This window comes from Ylistrum balloti, unplaced genomic scaffold (assembly GCF_031769215.1).
Source record: "Ylistrum balloti isolate Yb309-2 unplaced genomic scaffold, AGI_CSIRO_Ybal_v1 Utg371548, whole genome shotgun sequence".
Classification (NCBI taxonomy): domain Eukaryota; kingdom Metazoa; phylum Mollusca; class Bivalvia; order Pectinida; family Pectinidae; genus Ylistrum; species Ylistrum balloti.
In genome coordinates, this window is record NW_026782797.1 from 24,951 (window position 1) to 45,327 (window position 20,377).

Genomic DNA, 20,377 nt, shown 5'->3' on the forward strand with positions numbered 1-20,377 from the left:
GTTTCTTCTTTTGATATATTGAGACAACTCAGTAGAGTTACGGTAATACAAAGAATAATTCCGGTTTAAAATAAACGCAATGAACATACAACGAACCGAGAAGTAAAGGACACTACACACTGCCAACCACCGAGTAGAAACCTCGGGAGTAGTGCTGAGAGGGTTAAAACCCAAAGTAGACAACTCGGGAGTAGTGCTAAGAGGGTTAAAACCCAAAGTAGACACCTCGGGAGTAGTGCTGAGAGGGTTAAAACCCAAAGTAGAAACATCGGGAGTAGTGCAGAGAGGGTTAAGTACCAAAGTAGAAACCTCGGGAGTAGTGCTGAGAGGGTTAAAACCCAAAGTAGAAACATCGGGAGTAGTGCAGAGAGGGTTAAGTACCAAAGTAGAAACCTCGGGAGTAGTGCTGAGAGGGTTAAAACCCAAAGTAGACACCTCGGCAGTAGTGCTTAGAGGGTTAATACCCAAAGTAGAAACATCGGGAGTAGGACTTGAGAGGGTTAAAACCCAAAGTAGACACTTCGGGAGTAGTGCTTAGAGGGTTAAGACCCAAAGTAGACACATCGGGAGTAGTGATTAGAGGGTTAAGATCCAAAGTAGACACCTCGGGAGTAGTGCTTAGAGGGTTAAGACCCAAAGTAGAAACATCGGGAGTAGTGCAGAGAGGGTTAAGTACCAAAGTAGAAACCTCGGGAGTAGTGCTGAGAGGGTTAAAACCCAAAGTAGACACCTCGGCAGTAGTGCTTAGAGGGTTAAGACCCAAAGTAGAAACCTCGGGAGTAGGACTTGGAGGGTTAAAATCCAAAGTAGACACTTCGGGAGTAGTGCTTAGAGGGTTAAGACCCAAAGTAGACACATCGGGAGTAGTGATTAGAGGGTTAAGATCCAAAGTAGACACCTCGGGAGTAGTGCTTAGAGGGTTAAGACCCAAAGTAGAAACCTCGGGAGTAGGACTTAGATAGTTAAGACCCAAAGTAGATACTTCGGGACTAGGACTTAGAGAGTTAAGTCCCAAAGTAGAAAGTTCGGGAGTAGTGATTAGAGGGTTAAGACCCAAAGAAGATACTTCGGGAGTAGGACTTAGATGGTTAAGTCCCAAAGTAGAAAGTTCGGGAGTAGTGATTAGAGGGTTAAGTCCCAAAGTAGACACCTCGGGACTAGGACTTAGAGGGTTAAGTCCCAAAGTAGACACCTCGGGACTAGGACTTAGAGGGTTAAAATCCAAAGTAGACACCTCGGGAGTAGGACTTAGAGGGTTAAGACCCAAAGTAGAAACCTCGGGAGTAGTGATTAGAGGGTTAAGACCCGAAGTAGATACCTCGGGAGTAGGACTTCGAGGGTTAAGACCCAAAGTATAACAAGTACGTCCTCTGAATTTAACGAATCCATTCCTAAGGTATAATGAGTATAGAGTTTAATGAATGAGTATATACTCCGGGTTTAGTACTTCCGCACCCAAAGAGATTTTTGTAAATATCGTGGGTTGAATCAGTTCAGACTCAGGGTTGACTTAGTGCAGAGTTAAATGAATGACGACTTCAGTTTTAATGAGTACATACACCTGGTTTGATGAGTATAGCCTCCGAGTTTAATGACCATTAATTGCGGTTTGACTAAGTACCAGCTTCAGGTTTAATGAGTACAGACTCCAGATTTAACGAGTATATCCTCCGAGTTTAATGACTATTGACTGCAGTTTGAATAAGTACCGGGTTCGTTTTTAATGAGAACAGACTCCTGGTTTAAAGAGTTTTTTAAGTACATAATGCAGGTTTAATGGGTACAAATTTCTTCCGTGTATTGAGTACCAAATCCGGGTGTAATACAGTCACATACAGTATCACAATTACGTGGTCATTTAAGACTTGCTGTTATTACGTTTATGCGTGGTATTTCCACGTAACACACCTCCCATCTTATGACGTCATGCCTGAAAGTACAAGGGAACTAAACCTTTTCCATGTATCAGTGTATTTAACCTAGAAACATGACCCATGCTTTGATAAAGATACAGAGTTACTTCTACGTAACTACAAATAGATTGGGCTGAATTTTAAACCCAAACTGTTTTTGGCGAGAGTATATACGTAAACGAATGCTTAATAGGGCTCCTATGTAGAGTATGTACAAAGTATTTTATCTGAGCAGTGGAAAGCTAAAATAATACTTTTTGTATATTGTTTATTTTGTTTAATCCTCGTATTTGGCTGGATAGAAAGCGTAAAGACGCGCAAATGATTAAAAAAATCTACAAATTATTATTTAACAATGTACATAGTTATATATTACAGATTGAATGATTCGTAGCCTTGTAGGGGTCATCATCGTTTTATTTTTTTAATCTGCCTAATAATATTTGCTGTATTCAGGTTTGACGGAAAACAACTGTTTTGTCCGTGCATTGATTGACCATCACTTCAGCTGAATTGTTATACATTTCAGCTATGATAAACAGTTAAAATAAACGTTATTGTGTGTTGTATTGTACAAATGTTTAGGAAAGTCAAGAAATATTTATCACGTCAGTTGAAGTTTGGAACTCTATTTGACGCGAAACTTGGTTTGCGTCATCAGGTATAAAACAGCGTAACGTCAACTCCACCGAGTAAACACAGGTTAACATCGAACTGTTTCGATTGTCTGTAATTATAAATACATGGCCATATAAGGTTTATTTTGACTCGGGACAGAAATACAACAGTAAAGAGCGTTTGACTTGTTTTACCATTGCCAAAATACATCTAATATTTCTAAAATTTGATGACAATAGTCAAATATTCTCCCTATATTTATTGTATGTCCGATTTGAAATTACTCTCTACTCGATAACTTCTGTCGTTTAAATCTGTCTTGGCGCCTACGGTTATTTGATCTTTATATGTCTTTTAAAGTCGTGTAATGGATCTTTACCCATTGTACCATGAGGCATCTTTATATTTATGCGGAACCTAAATAACAACATCCGAGACTGGATCTGGAATTAGACAATAGAGGCCACATCCGAGACTGGATCTGGAATTAGACAATAGAGGCCACATCCGAAACTGGATCTGGAATTAGACAATAGAGGCCACATCCGAGACTGGATCTGGAATTAGACAATAGAGGCCACATCCGGGGCTTGATCTCGAGTGCCTACGTGTGTGGCTGGATCTGGAATTGACAAGAGTGTCTACATACGTGGCTGGATATTGAATTAGACAAAAGTGTCCGACAGGATTGGATATATCCGAGGATTGATCTGAAACAAGGGCAAGCGTGACTACCACATTCAAGACGGGATCTTGAACTATGCCAAAAGTGACTTTATCCGAGGCAGGATCTGGAATTCTACAAGAGTGGCTATATCCTAGTCTGGATCTGGAACAAAGACAAGAGTGACAACCGCATCCGAGGTTGGATCTGGAACAGAGACAAGAGTGACAACCGCATCCTAGTCTGGATCTGGAACAAAGACAAGAGTGACAACCGCATCCTAGTCTGGATCTGGAACAAAGACAAGAGTGACTTCATTCGAGACTGGATCTGGAACAGAGACAAGAGTGACAACCGCATCCGAGGTTGGATCTGGAACAGAGACAAGAGTGACAACCGCATCCGAGGTTGGATCTGGAACAGAGACAAGAGTGACAACCGCATCCGAGGGTGGATCTGGAACAGAGACAAGAGTGACAACCGCATCCTAGTCTGGATCTGGAACAAAGACAAGAGTGACAACCGCATCCTAGTCTGGATCTGGAACAAAGACAAGAGTGACTTCATCCAAGACTGGATCTGGAACAGAGACAAGAGTGACAACCGCATCCGAGGTTGGATCTGGAACAGAGACAAGAGTGACAACCGCATCCGAGGTTGGATCTGGAACAGAGACAAGAGTGACAACCGCATCCTAGTCTGGATCTGGAACAAAGACAAGAGTGACAACCGCATCCTAGTCTGGATCTGGAACAAAGACAAGAGTGACTTCATCCGAGACTGGATCTGGAACAGAGACAAGAGTGACAACCGTATCCGAGGTTGGATCTGGAACAGAGACAAGAGTGACAACCGCATCCGAGGTTGGATCTGGAACAGAGACAAGAGTGGCAACCGCATCCGAGGTTGGATCTGGAACAGAGACAAGAATGACAACCGCATCCGAGGGTGGATCTGGAACAGAGACAAGAGTGACAACCGCATCCTAGTCTGGATCTGGAACAAAGACAAGAGTGACTTCATCCAAGACTGGATCTGGAACAGAGACAAGAGTGACAACCGCATCCGAGGTTGGATCTGGAACAGAGACAAGAGTGACAACCGCATCCGAGGTTGGATCTGGAACAGAGACAAGAGTGACAACCGCATCCTAGTCTGGATCTGGAACAAAGACAAGAGTGACAACCGCATCCTAGTCTGGATCTGGAACAAAGACAAGAGTGACTTCATCCGAGACTGGATCTGGAACAGAGACAAGAGTGACAACCGTATCCGAGGTTGGATCTGGAACAGAGACAAGAGTGACAACCGCATCCGAGGTTGGATCTGGAACAGAGACAAGAGTGACAACCGCATCCGAGGTTGGATCTGGAACAGAGACAAGAGTGACAACCGCATCCGAGGGTGGATCTGGAACAGAGACAAGAGTGACAACCGCATCCTAGTCTGGATCTGGAACAAAAACAAGAGTGACAACCGCATCCTAGTCTGGATCTGGAACAAAGACAAGAGTGACTTCATTCGAGACTGGATCTGGAACAGAGACAAGAGTGACAACCGCATCCGAGGTTGGATCTGGAACAGAGACAAGAGTGACAACCGCATCCGAGGTTGGATCTGGAACAGAGACAAGAGTGGCAACCGCATCCGAGGGTGGATCTGGAACAGAGACAAGAGTGACAACCGCATCCTAGGTCTGGATCTGGAACAAAGACAAGAGTGACAACCGCATCCTAGTCTGGATCTGGAACAAAGACAAGAGTGACTTCATCCGAGACTGGATCTGGAACAGAGACAAGAGTGACAACCGCATCCGAGGTTGGATCTGGAACAGAGACAAGAGTGACAACCGCATCCGAGGTTGGATCTGGAACAGAGACAAGAGTGACAACCGCATCCTAGTCTGGATCTGGAACAAAGACAAGAGTGACAACCGCATCCTAGTCTGGATCTGGAACAGAGACAAGAGTGACTTCATCCGAGACTGGATCTGGAACAAAGACAAGAGTGACAACCGCATCCGAGGTTGGATCTGGAACAGAGACAAGAGTGACAACCGCATCCGAGGTTGGATCTGGAACAGAGACAAGAGTGACAACCGCATCCGAGGGTGGATCTGGAACAGAGACAAGAGTGACTACCACATCCGAGGTTGGATCTGGAACAGAGACAAGAGTGACAACCGCATCCGAGGTTGGATCTGGAACAGAGACAAGAGTGACAACAGCATCCGAGGTTGGATCTGGAACAGAGACAAGAGTGACTACCACATCCGAGGTTGGATCTGGAACAGAGACAAGAGTGACAACCGCATCCGAGGTTGGATCTGGAACAGAGACAAGAGTGACTACCACATCCGAGGTTGGATCTGGAACAGAGACAAGAGTGACTACCACATCCGAGGTTGGATCTGGAACAGAGACAAGAGTGACTACCACATCCGAGGTTGGATCTGGAACAGAGACAAGAGTGACAACCGCATCCGAGTTTGGATCTGGAACAGAGACAAGAGTGACAACAGTATCCGAGGTTGGATCTGGAACAGAGACAAGAGTGACAACCACATCCGAGGTTGGATCTGGAACAGAGACAAGAGTGACAACCGCATCCGAGGCAGGATCTTGAACAGAGACAAGTGTTTACATCCGGGGCTGGATCTGGAACAGAGACAAGAGCGACTTCATCCGAGACTGGATCTGGAACAGAGACAAGAGTGACTTCATCCGAGACTGGATCTTGAACAATGACAAGTGTTTACATCCGAGGTTGGATCTGGAACAGAGACAAGAGTGACTTCATCCGAGACTGGATCTGGAACAGAGACAAGAGTGACAACAGCATCCGAGGTTAAATCTGGAACAGAGACAAGAGTGACTACCACATCCGAGGTTGGATCTGGAACAGAGACAAGAGTGACTACCACATCCGAGATTGGATCTGGAACAGAGACAAGAGTGACAACCGCATCCGAGGCAGGATCTTGAACAGAGACAAGTGTTTACATCCGGGGTTGGATCTGGAACTGAGACAAGAGCGACTTCATCCGAGGTTGGATCTTGAACAATGACAAGTGTTTACATCCGAGGTTGGATCTGGAACAGAGACAAGAGCGACTTCATCCGAGACTGGATCTGGAACAGAGACAAGAGTGACAACAGCATCCGAGGTTAGATCTGGAACAGAGACAAGAGTGACTACCACATCCGAGGTTGGATCTGGAATAGAGACAAGAGTGACAACAGCATCCGAGGTTAGATCTGGAACAGAGACAAGAGTGACTACCACATCCGAGGTTGGATCTGGAATAGAGACAAGAGTGACAACCGCATCCGAGGCAGGATCTTGAACAGAGACAAGTGTTTACATCCGAGACTGGATCTGGAACAGAGACAAGAGTGACTTCATCCGAGACTGGATCTGGACAAGTAAGTTATATCACGTTCGCAAATGAGAACAAGGTATACAACAACAGAACCAACAGGCAAACTAAAGAGCATCAAACACGTCCAGCTTCATGCCATACAAAGACAGAATATTTCTCACTGAGATCATCATGGCGACCATAAAACTTCCCCATAATTTTCATCAATCTGCATATTTTGAACCCTTGTGTTACGAGTTTGTCAGTCGACGACTTCTTGCACGAAAATCCTAATAATGGGAACAGGCCCTTGCATATCGAATCAACTGTGACATGCAAATACCATAGGTTGGAGATGCTGGGATGTTGCTATCCAGAAATAGAAAAAACACAATAGGGAAATTGAAATCATCACGTTTATAATACATCTTGATGGGAAGCTATCCATGTCGGTTTCGTTGTAGGAAAAGATCGAGATAAGCAGCTGATGTAGAAGATTCTGTCGTATCTTTGATTTCCAGTTCCGGTTTATATATATGATGGGCGTAGTCCTTAAATCTCTTTGTTATTTAAAGACAAGACGTAATCAAAGACAAGAGTGTATACCACAAGCAAGACCAAAGAGAAAAAAACTGATAAAAGAGTCATGATGCAATCACATCTATATATAATTTGCTTTGAATAATTCATCGTTAAAAGACCGGAATTTCCGGGTTCCTTATGTGCCAATGGTTCTCTTCATGAGGTAAGATATAATATTTTTAGCATTTAAACTAGGAAAATGACAGTTGGTGTATATATACGTCATACTAACAGGGTGTGCCTTGTACCAATGAACAACCACTTAATTACAGAGATATCGCCTTCGTTAAAATCTTATATCTGTAGCATAGCGTTGCTGTTTTAAACTAGGATTATGTAATTTGGTATATACAAAAAATATACGAAGGCGTAGTGCAGTGTACCAAATCCAGTGCCTGGAACTCCTGAACATTTTTGCGAAAGATGTGGTGTCAATTTGGGCTAAATTATATTGTTAAAATTCTCAAAAATAGTAACACATGCATTTTCATTTCCGTTCCTCATTCTAGTAAAAATATTGATGACTGGGTGTGTTCTACTCTCAGCTGAGGATTATAAACTTGAGAATGGTAATATCCGCTGTTTGAGTTCAGTAAGTGTACACAATTATCCTTGGTTCATCTTCTCACAAAGTACAGATAGAGTAGGAAACGTGTACTCATTTAGTGTACAAAATTGTCCCTGGTTCATCTTCTCACAAAGCACAGACAGAGTAGGAAACGTGTCCCTGGTTCATCTTCTCACAAAGCACAGATAGAGTAGGAAACGTGTACTCATTTAGTGTACAAAATTGTCCCTGGTTCATCTTCTCACAAAGCACATACAGAGTAGGAAACGTGTCCCTGGTTGATCTTCTCACAAAGCACAGATAGAGTAGGAAACGTGTACTCATTTAGTGTACAAAATTATCCCTGGTTCATCTTCTCACAAAGTACAGATAGAGTAGAGAAAAGTGAACAGATTTAGTGTACAAAATTGTCCCTTGTTCATCTTCTCACAAAGTACAGATAGAGTAGGAAACGTGTACTCATTTAGTGTACAAAATTGTCCCTGGTTCATCTTCTCACAAAGTACAGATAGAGTAGGAAACGTGTCCCTGGTTCATCTTCTCACAAAGCACAGATAGGAAACGTGTACTCATTTAGTGTACAAAATTGTCCCTGGTTCATCTTCTCACAAAGTACAAATAGAGTAGGAAACGTGTACTCATTTAGTGTACAAAATTATCCCTGGTTCATCTTCTCACAAAGCACAGAGTAACTCATTTAGTGTACAAAATTGTCCCTGGTTCATCTTCTCACAAAGCACAGATTAGGAAACGTGTACATTTAGTGTACAAAATTGTCCCTGGTTCATCTTCTCACAAAAATTGTCCCTGGTTCATCTTCTCACAAAGCACAGATAGAGTAGGAAACGTGTACTCATTTAGTGTACAAAATTATCCCTGGTTCATCTTCTCACAAAGTACAGATAGAGTAGGAAACGTGTACTCATTTAGTGTACAAAATTGTCCCTGGTTCATCTTCTCACAAAGCACAGATAGAGTAGGAAACGTGTCCCTGGTTCATCTTCTCACAAAGCACAGATAGAGTAGGAAACGTGTACTCATTTAGTGTACAAAATTATCCCTGGTTCATCTTCTCACAAAGCACAGATAGAGTAGGAAACGTGTACTCATTTAGTGTACAAAATTATCCCTGGTTCATCTTCTCACAAAGCACAGATAGAGTAGGAAACGTGTACTCATTTAGTGTACAAAATTATCCCTGGTTCATCTTCTCACAAAGCACATATAGAGTAGGAAACGTGTCCCTGGTTCATCTTCTCACAAAGCACATATAGAGTAGGAAACGTGTCCCTGGTTCATCTTCTCACAAAGTACAGATAGAGTAGGAAACGTGTACTCATTTAGTGTACAAAATTGTCCCTGGTTCATCTTCTCACTCACAAAGTCACAAAGCACAGAGTAGGAAACGTGTACTCATTTAGTGTACAAAATTTTCCCTGGTTCTTCTTCTAACAAAGTACAGATAGTGTTGGAAACGTGTACTCATTTAGTGTACAAAATTGTCCCTGGTTCATCTTCTCACAAAGTACAGATAGAGTAGGAAACGTGTACTCATTTAGTGTACAAAATTGTCCCTGGTTCATCTTCTCACAAAGCACAGATAGAGTAGGAAACGTGTCCCTGGTTCATCTTCTCACAAAGCACAGATAGAGTAGAGTAGGAAACAAAATTGTCCCTGGTTCATCTTCTCACAAAGTACAGATAGAGTAGGAAACGTGTACTCATTTAGTGTACAAAATTGTCCCTGGTTCATCTTCTCACAAAGCACAGATAGAGTAGGAAACGTGTCCCTGGTTCATCTTCTCACAAAGCACAGATAGAATAGGAAACGTGTACTCATTTAGTGTACAAAATTGTCCCTGGTTCATCTTCTCACAAAGCACAGATAGAGTAGGAAACGTGTCCCTGGTTCATCTTCTCACAAAGCACAGATAGAATAGGAAACGTGTACTCATTTAGTGTACAAAATTATCCCTGGTTCATCTTCTCACAAAGTACAGATAGAGTAGGAAACGTGTACTCATTTAGTGTACAAAATTGTCCCTGGTTCATCTTCTCACAAAGCACAGATAGAGTAGGAAACGTGTCCCTGGTTCATCTTCTCACAAAGCACAGATAGAGTAGAGAAAAGTGAACAGATTTAGTGTACAAAATTGTCCCTTGTTCATCTTCTCACAAAGTACAGATAGAGTAGGAAACGTGTACTCATTTAGTGTACAAAATTGTCCCTGGTTCATCTTCTCACAAAGCACAGATAGAGTAGGAAACGTGTCCCTGGTTCATCTTCTCAAAAAGCACAGATTGATTAGGAAACGTGTACTCATTTAGTGTACAAAATTATCCCTGGTTCATCTTCTCACAAAGCACAGATAGAGTAGGAAAACATTTAGTGTGTTCATCTTCTCAAAGTACTGGTTCCCATCATCTTCTCACAAAGCACAGATAGAGTAGGAAACGTGTACTCATTTAGTGTACAAAATTATCCCTGGTTCATCTTCTCACAAAGCACATATAGAGTAGGAAACGTGTCCCTGGTTCATCTTCTCACAAAGCACAATTCTGGTAGCAAACGTGTACTCATTTAGTGTACAAAATTGTCCCTGGTTCATCTTCTCACAATTCACATTTAAATTGTCCCTGGTTCATCTTCTCACAAAGCACAGATAGAGTAGGAAACGTGTACTCATTTAGTGTACAAAATTGTCCCTGGTTCATCTTCTCACAAAGCACAGATAGAGTAGGAAACGTGTCCCTGGTTCATCTTCTCACAAAGCACAGATAGAGTAGAGAAAAGTGAACAGATTTAGTGTACAAAATTGTCCCTTGTTCATCTTCTCACAAAGCACAGATAGAGTAGGAAACGTGTCCCTGGTTCATCTTCTCACAAAGCACAGATAGAGTAGAGAAAAGGAGTGTACAAAATTGTCCCTTGTTCATCTTCTCACAAAGTACAGATAGAGTAGGAAACGTGTACTCATTTAGTGTACAAAATTATCCCTGGTTCATCTTCTCACAAAGTACAGATAGAGTAGGAAACGTGTACTCATTTAGTGTACAAAATTGTCCCTGGTTCATCTTCTCACAAAGTACAAATAGAGTAGGAAACGTGTACTCATTTAGTGTACAAAATTGTCCCTGGTTCATCTTCTCACAAAGCACAGATAGAGTAGGAAAACTCATTTAGTGTGTCCCTGGTTCATCTTCTCACAAAGCACAGATAGAGTAGGAAACGTGAGTGTACAAAATTGTCCCTGGTTCATCTTCTCACAAAGCACAGATAGAGTAGGAAACGTGTACTCATGGTTATCTTCTCACAAAGCAAATACAAAAGTAAGAAACGTGTCCCTGGTTCATCTTCTCACAAAGCAAATATAGAGTAGGAAAGTGTACTCATTTAGTGTACAAAATTGTCCCTGGTTCATCTTCTCACAAATGCACATATAGAGTAGGAATGGTAGTTCTATTATGTCATTTCTTAGTCTCTTAGGTAACCAGAAGTAGATTAGCTACCCCGTACACGTTTAACAGTAGTTACTAAAAGTATACTTGAAAAGTTGTATATGTAAATATTTACAAATCAAAATGTAAACAAAGCAATTGTGCATGAGATGCTCTGGCAGCAGCATATAACACCAAGGCAACAACGAGATCTGCAGATGCATTAAAATTTTTGAACTAAAACAGTCACAAGCCAATTTTCGGTCGTACAAAGTAATCTGTTTTCTGTTGATGTGATGCTGCCCTTAGCTTCAAGGAATTTTTGTCCAGCTATCCAGCCAAAGTTAATGTGAAAAACCCTGAGCACTTATTTTGAAATATCGCCCGAGTAAATAAGGACCAAACCTTTCCACCCTGCCCCTTTTCTTTATAGTTTGGAAGGCTGATGAAAGGGTCAACTAACCAACTAAAGGTTTTCCTTTCTAGAATATAGCAACGACTAGATTGGAATAATATTACAGAGGATAAAAGACAAGAAACGATAATGATAATGATAAAACCAAAAACCAAGATAGCTTTAAATCCATAGTCATGTTTAGACACAATGATAAAAAAATTGATAGCAATAACCCATCCCCCCTCCCCCCTAAAAAAAAAAAAAAAAATACGAAAAGAAAGGGAAAAAAACCCCTACGAAAAACAAATAAGAAAATGTAGCACCCTTTTACAAAGATATGTTTCCTTTCCACACGAATGTTAGTTATATACATTTCAGCGTCTCACAAATTTCATCATGCATATGAAGGCCGAAAAACAACTTCTCTGAAACAGATCAATTTATACCTGGAATACAAGTATTCATGCTTGCTGTATTATGTTGTTAGAGAATTGTGTCAAGCGTGGCGTATTAATCAATCATATCTGTCCATATCTCTAAAATAAATTCTGGAATCTTATAATACTGTATCCTGGCCGGATTGACATATACAGAGTAAAATATCATATTTTGGAGATCTATAGGACTATTTATGTATCTACTGGATACTGTAGGTAAATGGAGATCTATAGAACTATTTATGTATCTACTGGATACTGTAGGTAAATGGAGATCTATAGAACTATTTATGTATCTACTGGATACTGTAAGTAAATGGAGATCTATAGAACTATTTATGTACCTACTGGATACTGTAGGTAAATGGAGATCTATAGAACGATTTATGTACCTACTGGATACTGTAGGTAAATGGAGATCTATAGAACTATTTATGTACCTATTGGATACTGTAGGTAAATGGAGATCTATAGAACTATTTATGTACCTACTGGATACTGTAGGTAAATGGAGATCTATAGAACTATTTATGTACCTACTGGATACTGTAGGTAAATGGAGATCTATAGAAATATTTATGTACCTACTGGATACTGTAGGTAAATGGAAATCTATAGAACTATTTATGTACCTACTGGATACTGTAGGTAAATGGAGATCTAGAGGACTATTTATGTACCTACTGGATACTGTAGGTAAATGGAGATCTATAGAACTATTTATGTACCTACTGGATACTGTAGGTAAATGGAGATCTATAGAACTATTTATGTACCTGCTGGATACTGTAGGTAAATGGAGATCTATAGAACTATTTATGTACCTACTGGATACTGTAGGTAAATGGAGATCTAGAGGACTATTTATGTACCTACTGGATACTGTAGGTAAATGGAGATCTAGAGGACTATTTATGTACCTACTGGATACTGTAGGTAAATGGAGATCTATAGAACTATTTATGTACCTACTGGATACTGTAGGTAAATGGAGATCTATAGAACTATTTATGTACCTGCTGGATACTGTAGGTAAATGGAGATCTATAGAACTATTTATGTACCTACTGGATACTGTAGGTAAATGGAGATCTAGAGGACTATTTATGTACCTACTGGATACTGTAGGTAAATGGAGATCTATAGAACTATTTATGTACCTACTGGATACTGTAGGTAAATGGAGATCTATAGAACTATTTATGTACCTACTGGATACTGTAGGTAAATGGAGATCTATAGGACTATTTATGTACCTACTGGATACTGTAGGTAAATGGAGATCTATAGAACTATTTATGTACCTACTGGATACCGTAGATATGGAGATCTATAGAACTATTTATGTACCTGCTGGATACTGTAGGTAAATGGAGATCTATAGAACTATTTATGTACCTACTGGATACCGTAGGTAAATGGAGATCTATAGAACTATTTATGTACCTACTGGATACTGTAGGTAAATGGAGATCAATAAAACTATTTATGTACCTACTGGATACTGTAGGTAAATGGAGATCTATAGAACTATTTATGTACCTACTGGATACTGTAGGTAAATGGAGATCTATAGAACTATTTATGTACCTACTGGATACTGTAGGTAAATGGAGATCTATAGAACTATTTATGTATCTACTGGATACTGTAGGTAAATGGAGATCTATAGAACTGTTTATGTACCTACTGGATACTGTAGGTAAATGGAGATCTATAGGACTATTTATGTACCTACTGGATACTGTAGGTAAATGGAGATCTATAGAACTATTTATGTATCTACTGGATACTGTAGGTAAATGGAGATCAATAGAACTATTTATGTACCTACTGAATACTGTAGGTAAATGGAGATCTATAGAACTATTTATGTACCTACTGGATACCGTAGGTATGAAGATCTATAGAACTATTTATGTACCTACTGGATACTGTAGGTAAATGGAGATCTATAGAACTATTTATGTATCTACTGGATACTGTAGGTAAATGGAGATCTATAGAACTATTTATGTATCTACTGGATACTGTAGGTAAATGGAGATCTATAGAACTATTTATGTATCTACTGGATACTGTAGGTAAATGGAGATCTATAGAACTATTTATGTATCTACTGGATACTGTAGGTAAATGTGAATTTTTTGAAAAGTATATCAAAACGTCTCTGTACGTATGCTATTTATTTTATCTACAGATATGAACTACAAAAGAAACAAGTCTAAATCAATCATTGCAGTATTTCATTGGTGATCCCTGGGAATAGCACAGAAATAAGTAATTAGCAATCATTCTTTATATTCAAAAGTATGTAAGTGAAATTCTATTTTCAATATAACGCAGTCTTATTAAATCCACTTTTTGAAAGAAAATACACATTTTTCACTCAATAATGTAAGGAGTCATTCGGAACGATATATTTTGAGTTTGGAGATAATTACGGAAAATGTCTTCTGCCATATATCATATATCAAACACGATATCATTAAACTTGTTGATAGCAGGAACACTTTCAGTACTATCTAACACGATATCACTAAACTTGTTGATAGAAGGAACACTTTCAGTACTATCTAACACGATATCATTAAACTTGTTAATAGAAGGAACACTTTCAGTACTATCTAACACGATATCACTAAACTTGTTGATAGAAGGAACTCTTTCAGTACTATCTAACTCGATACCATTAAACTTGTTGATAGAAGGAACACTTTCAGTACTATCTAACACGATACCATTAAACTTGTTGATAGAAGGAACACTTTCAGTACTATCTAACACGATACCATTAAACTTGTTGATAGAAGGAACACTTTCAGTTCTATCTAACACGATATCATTAAACTTGTTGATAGAAGGAACACTTTCAGTACTATCTAACACGATATCATTAAACCTGTTGATAGAAGGAACACTTTCAGTACTATCTAACACGATATTATTAAATTAACTTGTTGATAGAAGGAACACTTTCAGTTCTATCTAACACGATACCATTAAACTTGTTGATAGAAGGAACACTTTCAGTACTATCTAACACGATATCATTAAACCTGTTGATAGAAGGAACACTTTCAGTACTATCTAACACGATATTATTAAATTAACTTGTTGATAGAAGGAACACTTTCAGTTCTATCTAACACGATACCATTAAACTTGTTGATAGAAGGAACACTTTCAGTACTATCTAACACGATACCATTAAACTTGTTGATAGAAGGAACACTTTCAGTACTATCTAACACGATATCATTAAACTTGTTGATAGAGGGAACACTTTCAGTACTATCTAACACGATACCATTAAACTTGTTAATAGAAGGAACACTTTCAGTACTATCTAACACGATATTATTAAATTAACTTGTTGATAGAAGGAACACTTTCAGTACTATCTAACACGATATTATTAAACTTGTTGATAGAAGGAACACTTTCAGTACTATCTAACACGATATCATTAAACTTGTTGATAGAAGGAACACTTTCAGTTCTATCTAACACGATATTATTAAATTAACTTGTTGATAGAGGGAACACTTTCAGTTCTATCTAACACGATGTCATTAAACTTGTTGATGGAAGGAACACGTTCAGTACTATCTAACACGATGTCATTAAACTTGTTGATGGAAGGAACTCTTTCAGTACTGTCTAACACGATGTCATTAAACTTGTTGATGGAAGGAACTCTTTCAGTTCTATCTAACACGATATCATTAAATTAATTTGTTGATAGAAGGAACACTTTTAGTACTATCTAACACGATATCATTAAATCAACTTGTTGATAGAAGGAACACTTTCAGTACTATCTAACACGATATCATTAAACCTGTTGATAGAAGGAACACTTTCAGTACTATCTAACACGATATTATTAAACTTGTTGATAGAAGGAACACTTTCAGTACTATCTAACACGATGCCATTAAATTTGTTGATGGAAGGAACACGTTCAGTACTGTCTAACACGATATCATTAAACTTGTTGATAGAGGGAACACTTTCAGTACTATCTAACACGATATTATTAAACTTGTTGATAGAAGGAACACTTTCAGTTCTATCTAACACGATATTATTAAATTAACTTGTTGATAGAAGGAACACTTTCAGTACTATCTAACACGATATCATTAAATTAACTTGTTGATAGAAGGAACACTTTCAGTTCTATCTAACACGATATCATTAAATTAATTTGTTGATAGAAGGAACACTTTCAGTACTATCTAACACGATATTATTAAATTAACTTGTTGATAGAAGGAACACTTTCAGTACTGTCTAACACGATATTATTAAACTTGTTGATAGAAGGAACACTTTCAGTACTATCTAACACGATATTATTAAATTAATTTGTTGATAGAAGGAACACTTTCAGTACTATCTAACACGATATTATTAAACTTGTTGATAGAAGGAACACTTTCAGTACTATCTAACACGATACCATTAAACTTGTTGATAGAAGGAACACTTTCAGTACTATCTAACACGATACCATTAAACTTGTTGATAGAAGGAACACTTTCAGTTCTATCTAACACGATATCATTAAACTTGTTGATAGCAGGAATACTTTCAGTACTATCTAACACGATATCATTAAACTTGTTGATAGAAGGAACACTTTCAGTACTATCTAACACGATATTATTAAATTAACTTGTTGATAGAAGGAACACTTTCAGTTCTATCTAACACGATACCATTAAACTTGTTGATAGAAGGAACACTTTCAGTACTATCTAACACGATATCATTAAACCTGTTGATAAAAGGAACACTTTCAGTACTATCTAACACGATATTATTAAATTAACTTGTTGATAGAAGGAACACTTTCAGTTCTATCTAACACGATACCATTAAACTTGTTGATAGAAGGAACACTTTCAGTACTATCTAACACGATACCATTAAACTTGTTGATAGAAGGAACACTTTCAGTACTATCTAACACGATACCATTAAACTTGTTGATAGAAGGAACACTTTCAGTACTATCTAACACGATACCATTAAACTTGTTGATAGAAGGAACACTTTCAGTACTATCTAACACGATACCATTAAACTTGTTGATAGAAGGAACACTTTCAGTACTATCTAACACGATACCATTAAACTTGTTGATAGAAGGAACACTTTCAGTACTATCTAACACGATACCATTAAACTTGTTGATAGAAGGAACACTTTCAGTACTATCTAACACGATATCATTAAACTTGTTGATAGAGGGAACACTTTCAGTACTATCTAACACGATATTATTAAACTTGTTGATAGAAGGAACACTTTCAGTACTATCTAACACGACATTATTAAACTTGTTGATAGAAGGAACACTTTCAGTACTATCTAACACGATATTATTAAACTTGCTGATAGAAGGAACACTTTCAGTACTATCTAACACGATATTATTAAATTAACTTGTTGATAGAAGGAACACTTTCAGTACTATCTAACACGATATCATTAAATTAACTTGTTGATAGAGGGAACACTTTCAGTACTATCTAACACGATATCATTAAATTAACTTGTTGATAGAAGGAACACTTTCAGTACTATCTAACACGATATTATTAAACTTGTACTATCTAACACGATATTATTAAACTTGTTGATAGAAGGAACACTTTCAGTACTATCTAACACGATATTATTAAACTTGTTGATAGAAGGAACACTTTCAGTACTATCTAACACGATATTATTAAACTTGTTGATAGAAGGAACACTTTCAGTACTATCTAACACGATACCATTAAACTTGTTGATAGAAGGAACACTTTCAGTACTATCTAACACGATACCATTAAACTTGTTGATAGAAGGAACACTTTCAGTACTATCTAACACGATATCATTAAACTTGTTGATAGAAGGAACACTTTCAGTGCTATCTAACACAATATCATTAAATTTGTTGATAGAAGGAACTCTTTCAGTACTATCTAACACGATATCATTAAACTTGTTGATAGAAGGAACACTTTCAGTTCGATCAAACACGATATCATTAAACTTGTTGATAGCAGGAATACTTTCAGTACTATCTAACACGATATCATTAAACTTGTTGATAGAAGGAACACTTTCAGTACTATCTAACACGATACCATTAAACTTGTTGATAGAAGGAACACTTTCAGTACTATCTAACACGATACCATTAAACTTGTTGATAGAAGGAACACTTTCAGTACTATCTAACACGATACCATTAAACTTGATGATAGAAGGAACACTTTCAGTACTATCTAACACGATACCATTAAACTTGTTGATAGAAGGAACACTTTCAGTACTATCTAACACGATACCATTAAACTTGTTGATAGAAGGAACACTTTCAGTACTATCTAACACGACATCATTAAACTTGTTGATAGAAGGAACACTTTCAGTACTATCTAACACGACATCATTAAACTTGTTGATAGAAGGAACACTTTCAGTACTATCTAACACGATATCATTAAACTTGTTGATAGAAGGAACACTTTCAGTACTATCTAACACGATATCATTAAACTTGTTGATAGAAGGAACACTTTCAGTACTATCTAACACGATATTATTAAACTTGTTGATAGAAGGAACACTTTCAGTTCTATCTAACACGATATTATTAAATTAACTTGTTGATAGAAGGAACTCTTTCAGTACTATCTAACACGATATCATTAAATTAACTTGTTGATAGAGGGAACACTTTCAGTACTATCTAACACGATATCATTAAATTAACTTGTTGATAGAGGGAACACTTTCAGTACTATCTAACACGATATCATTAAATTAACTTGTTGATAGAAGGAACACTTTCAGTACTATCTAACACGATATTATTAAACTTGTTGATAGAAGGAACACTTTTAGTACTATCTAACACGATATTATTAAACTTGTTGATAGAAGGAACACTTTCAGTACTATCTAACACGATATTATTAAACTTGTTGATAGAAGGAACACTTTCAGTACTATCTAACACGATATCATTAAACTTGTTGATAGAAGGAACACTTTCAGTACTATCTAACACGACATCATTAAACTTGTTGATAGAAGGAACACTTTCAGTACTATCTAACACGATATTATTAAACTTGTTGATAGAAGGAACACTTTCAGTACTATCTAACACGATATCATTAAACTTGTTTATAGAAGGAACACTTTCAGTACTATCTAACACGATATTATTAAATTAACTTGTTGATAGAAGGAACACTTTCAGTACTATCTAACACGACATTATTAAACTTGTTGATAGAAGGAACACTTTCAGTACTATCTAACACGATATTATTAAACTTGTTGATAGAAGGAACACTGTCAGTACTATCTAACACGATATTATTAAATTAACTTGTTGATAGAAGGAACACTTTCAGTACTATCTAACACGACATCATTAAACTTGTTGATAGAAGGAACACTTTCAGTACTATCTAACACGACATCATTAAACTTGTTGATAGAAGGAACACTTTCAGTACTATCTAACACGATATCACTAAACTTGTTGATAGAAAGAACACTTTCAGTACTATCTAACACGATATCATTAAACTTGTTGATAGAAGGAACACTTTCAGTACTATCTAACACGATATCATTAAACTTGTTGATAGAAGGAACACTTTCAGTAATATCTAACACGATACCATTAAACTTGTTGATAGAAGGAACACTTTCAGTACTATCTAACACGATATCATTAAACTTGTTGATAGAAGGAACACTTTCAGTACTATCTAACACGATATCATTAAACTTGTTGATAGAAGGAACACTTTCAGTACTATCTAACACGATATCATTAAACTTGTTGATAGAAGGAACACTTTCAGTACTATCTAACACGATATTATTAAATTAATTTGTTGATAGAAGGAACACTTTCAGTACTATCTAACACGATATTATTAAACTTGTTGATAGAAGGAACACTTTCAGTTCTATCTAACACGATATCATTAAATTAATTTGTTGATAGAAGGAACACTTTCAGTACTATCTAACACGATATCATTAAACTTGTTGATAGAAGGAACACTTTCAGTACTATCTAACACGATATCATTAAATTAATTTGTTGATAGAAGGAACACTTTCAGTACTATCTAACACGATATTATTAAACTTGTTGATAGAAGGAACACTTTCAGTACTATCTAACACGATATTATTAAACTTGTTGATAGAAGGAACACTTTCAGTACTATCTAACACGATATTATTAAACTTGTTGATAGAAGGAACACTTTCAGTACTATCTAACACGACATCATTAAACTTGTTGATAGAAGGAACACTTTCAGTACTATCTAACACGATATCATTAAACTTGTTGATAGAAG

General features: G+C 37.5%; 1 protein-coding gene across 1 annotated transcript; it reads right to left on the bottom strand.

Moving 5' to 3' along the window:
* Nucleotides 1-457: 457 nt before the first annotated feature.
* On the bottom strand, nucleotides 458-1,858 carry LOC132562922 (mucin-2-like). Its single transcript, XM_060227698.1, has 2 exons — nucleotides 1,851-1,858; nucleotides 458-1,391 (listed from the first exon to the last, which is right to left on the bottom strand). The coding sequence occupies exons 1-2, from the start codon at nucleotides 1,856-1,858 to the stop codon at nucleotides 458-460; spliced, it is 942 nt and encodes a 313-aa protein (XP_060083681.1).
* Nucleotides 1,859-20,377: the final 18,519 nt, after the last annotated feature.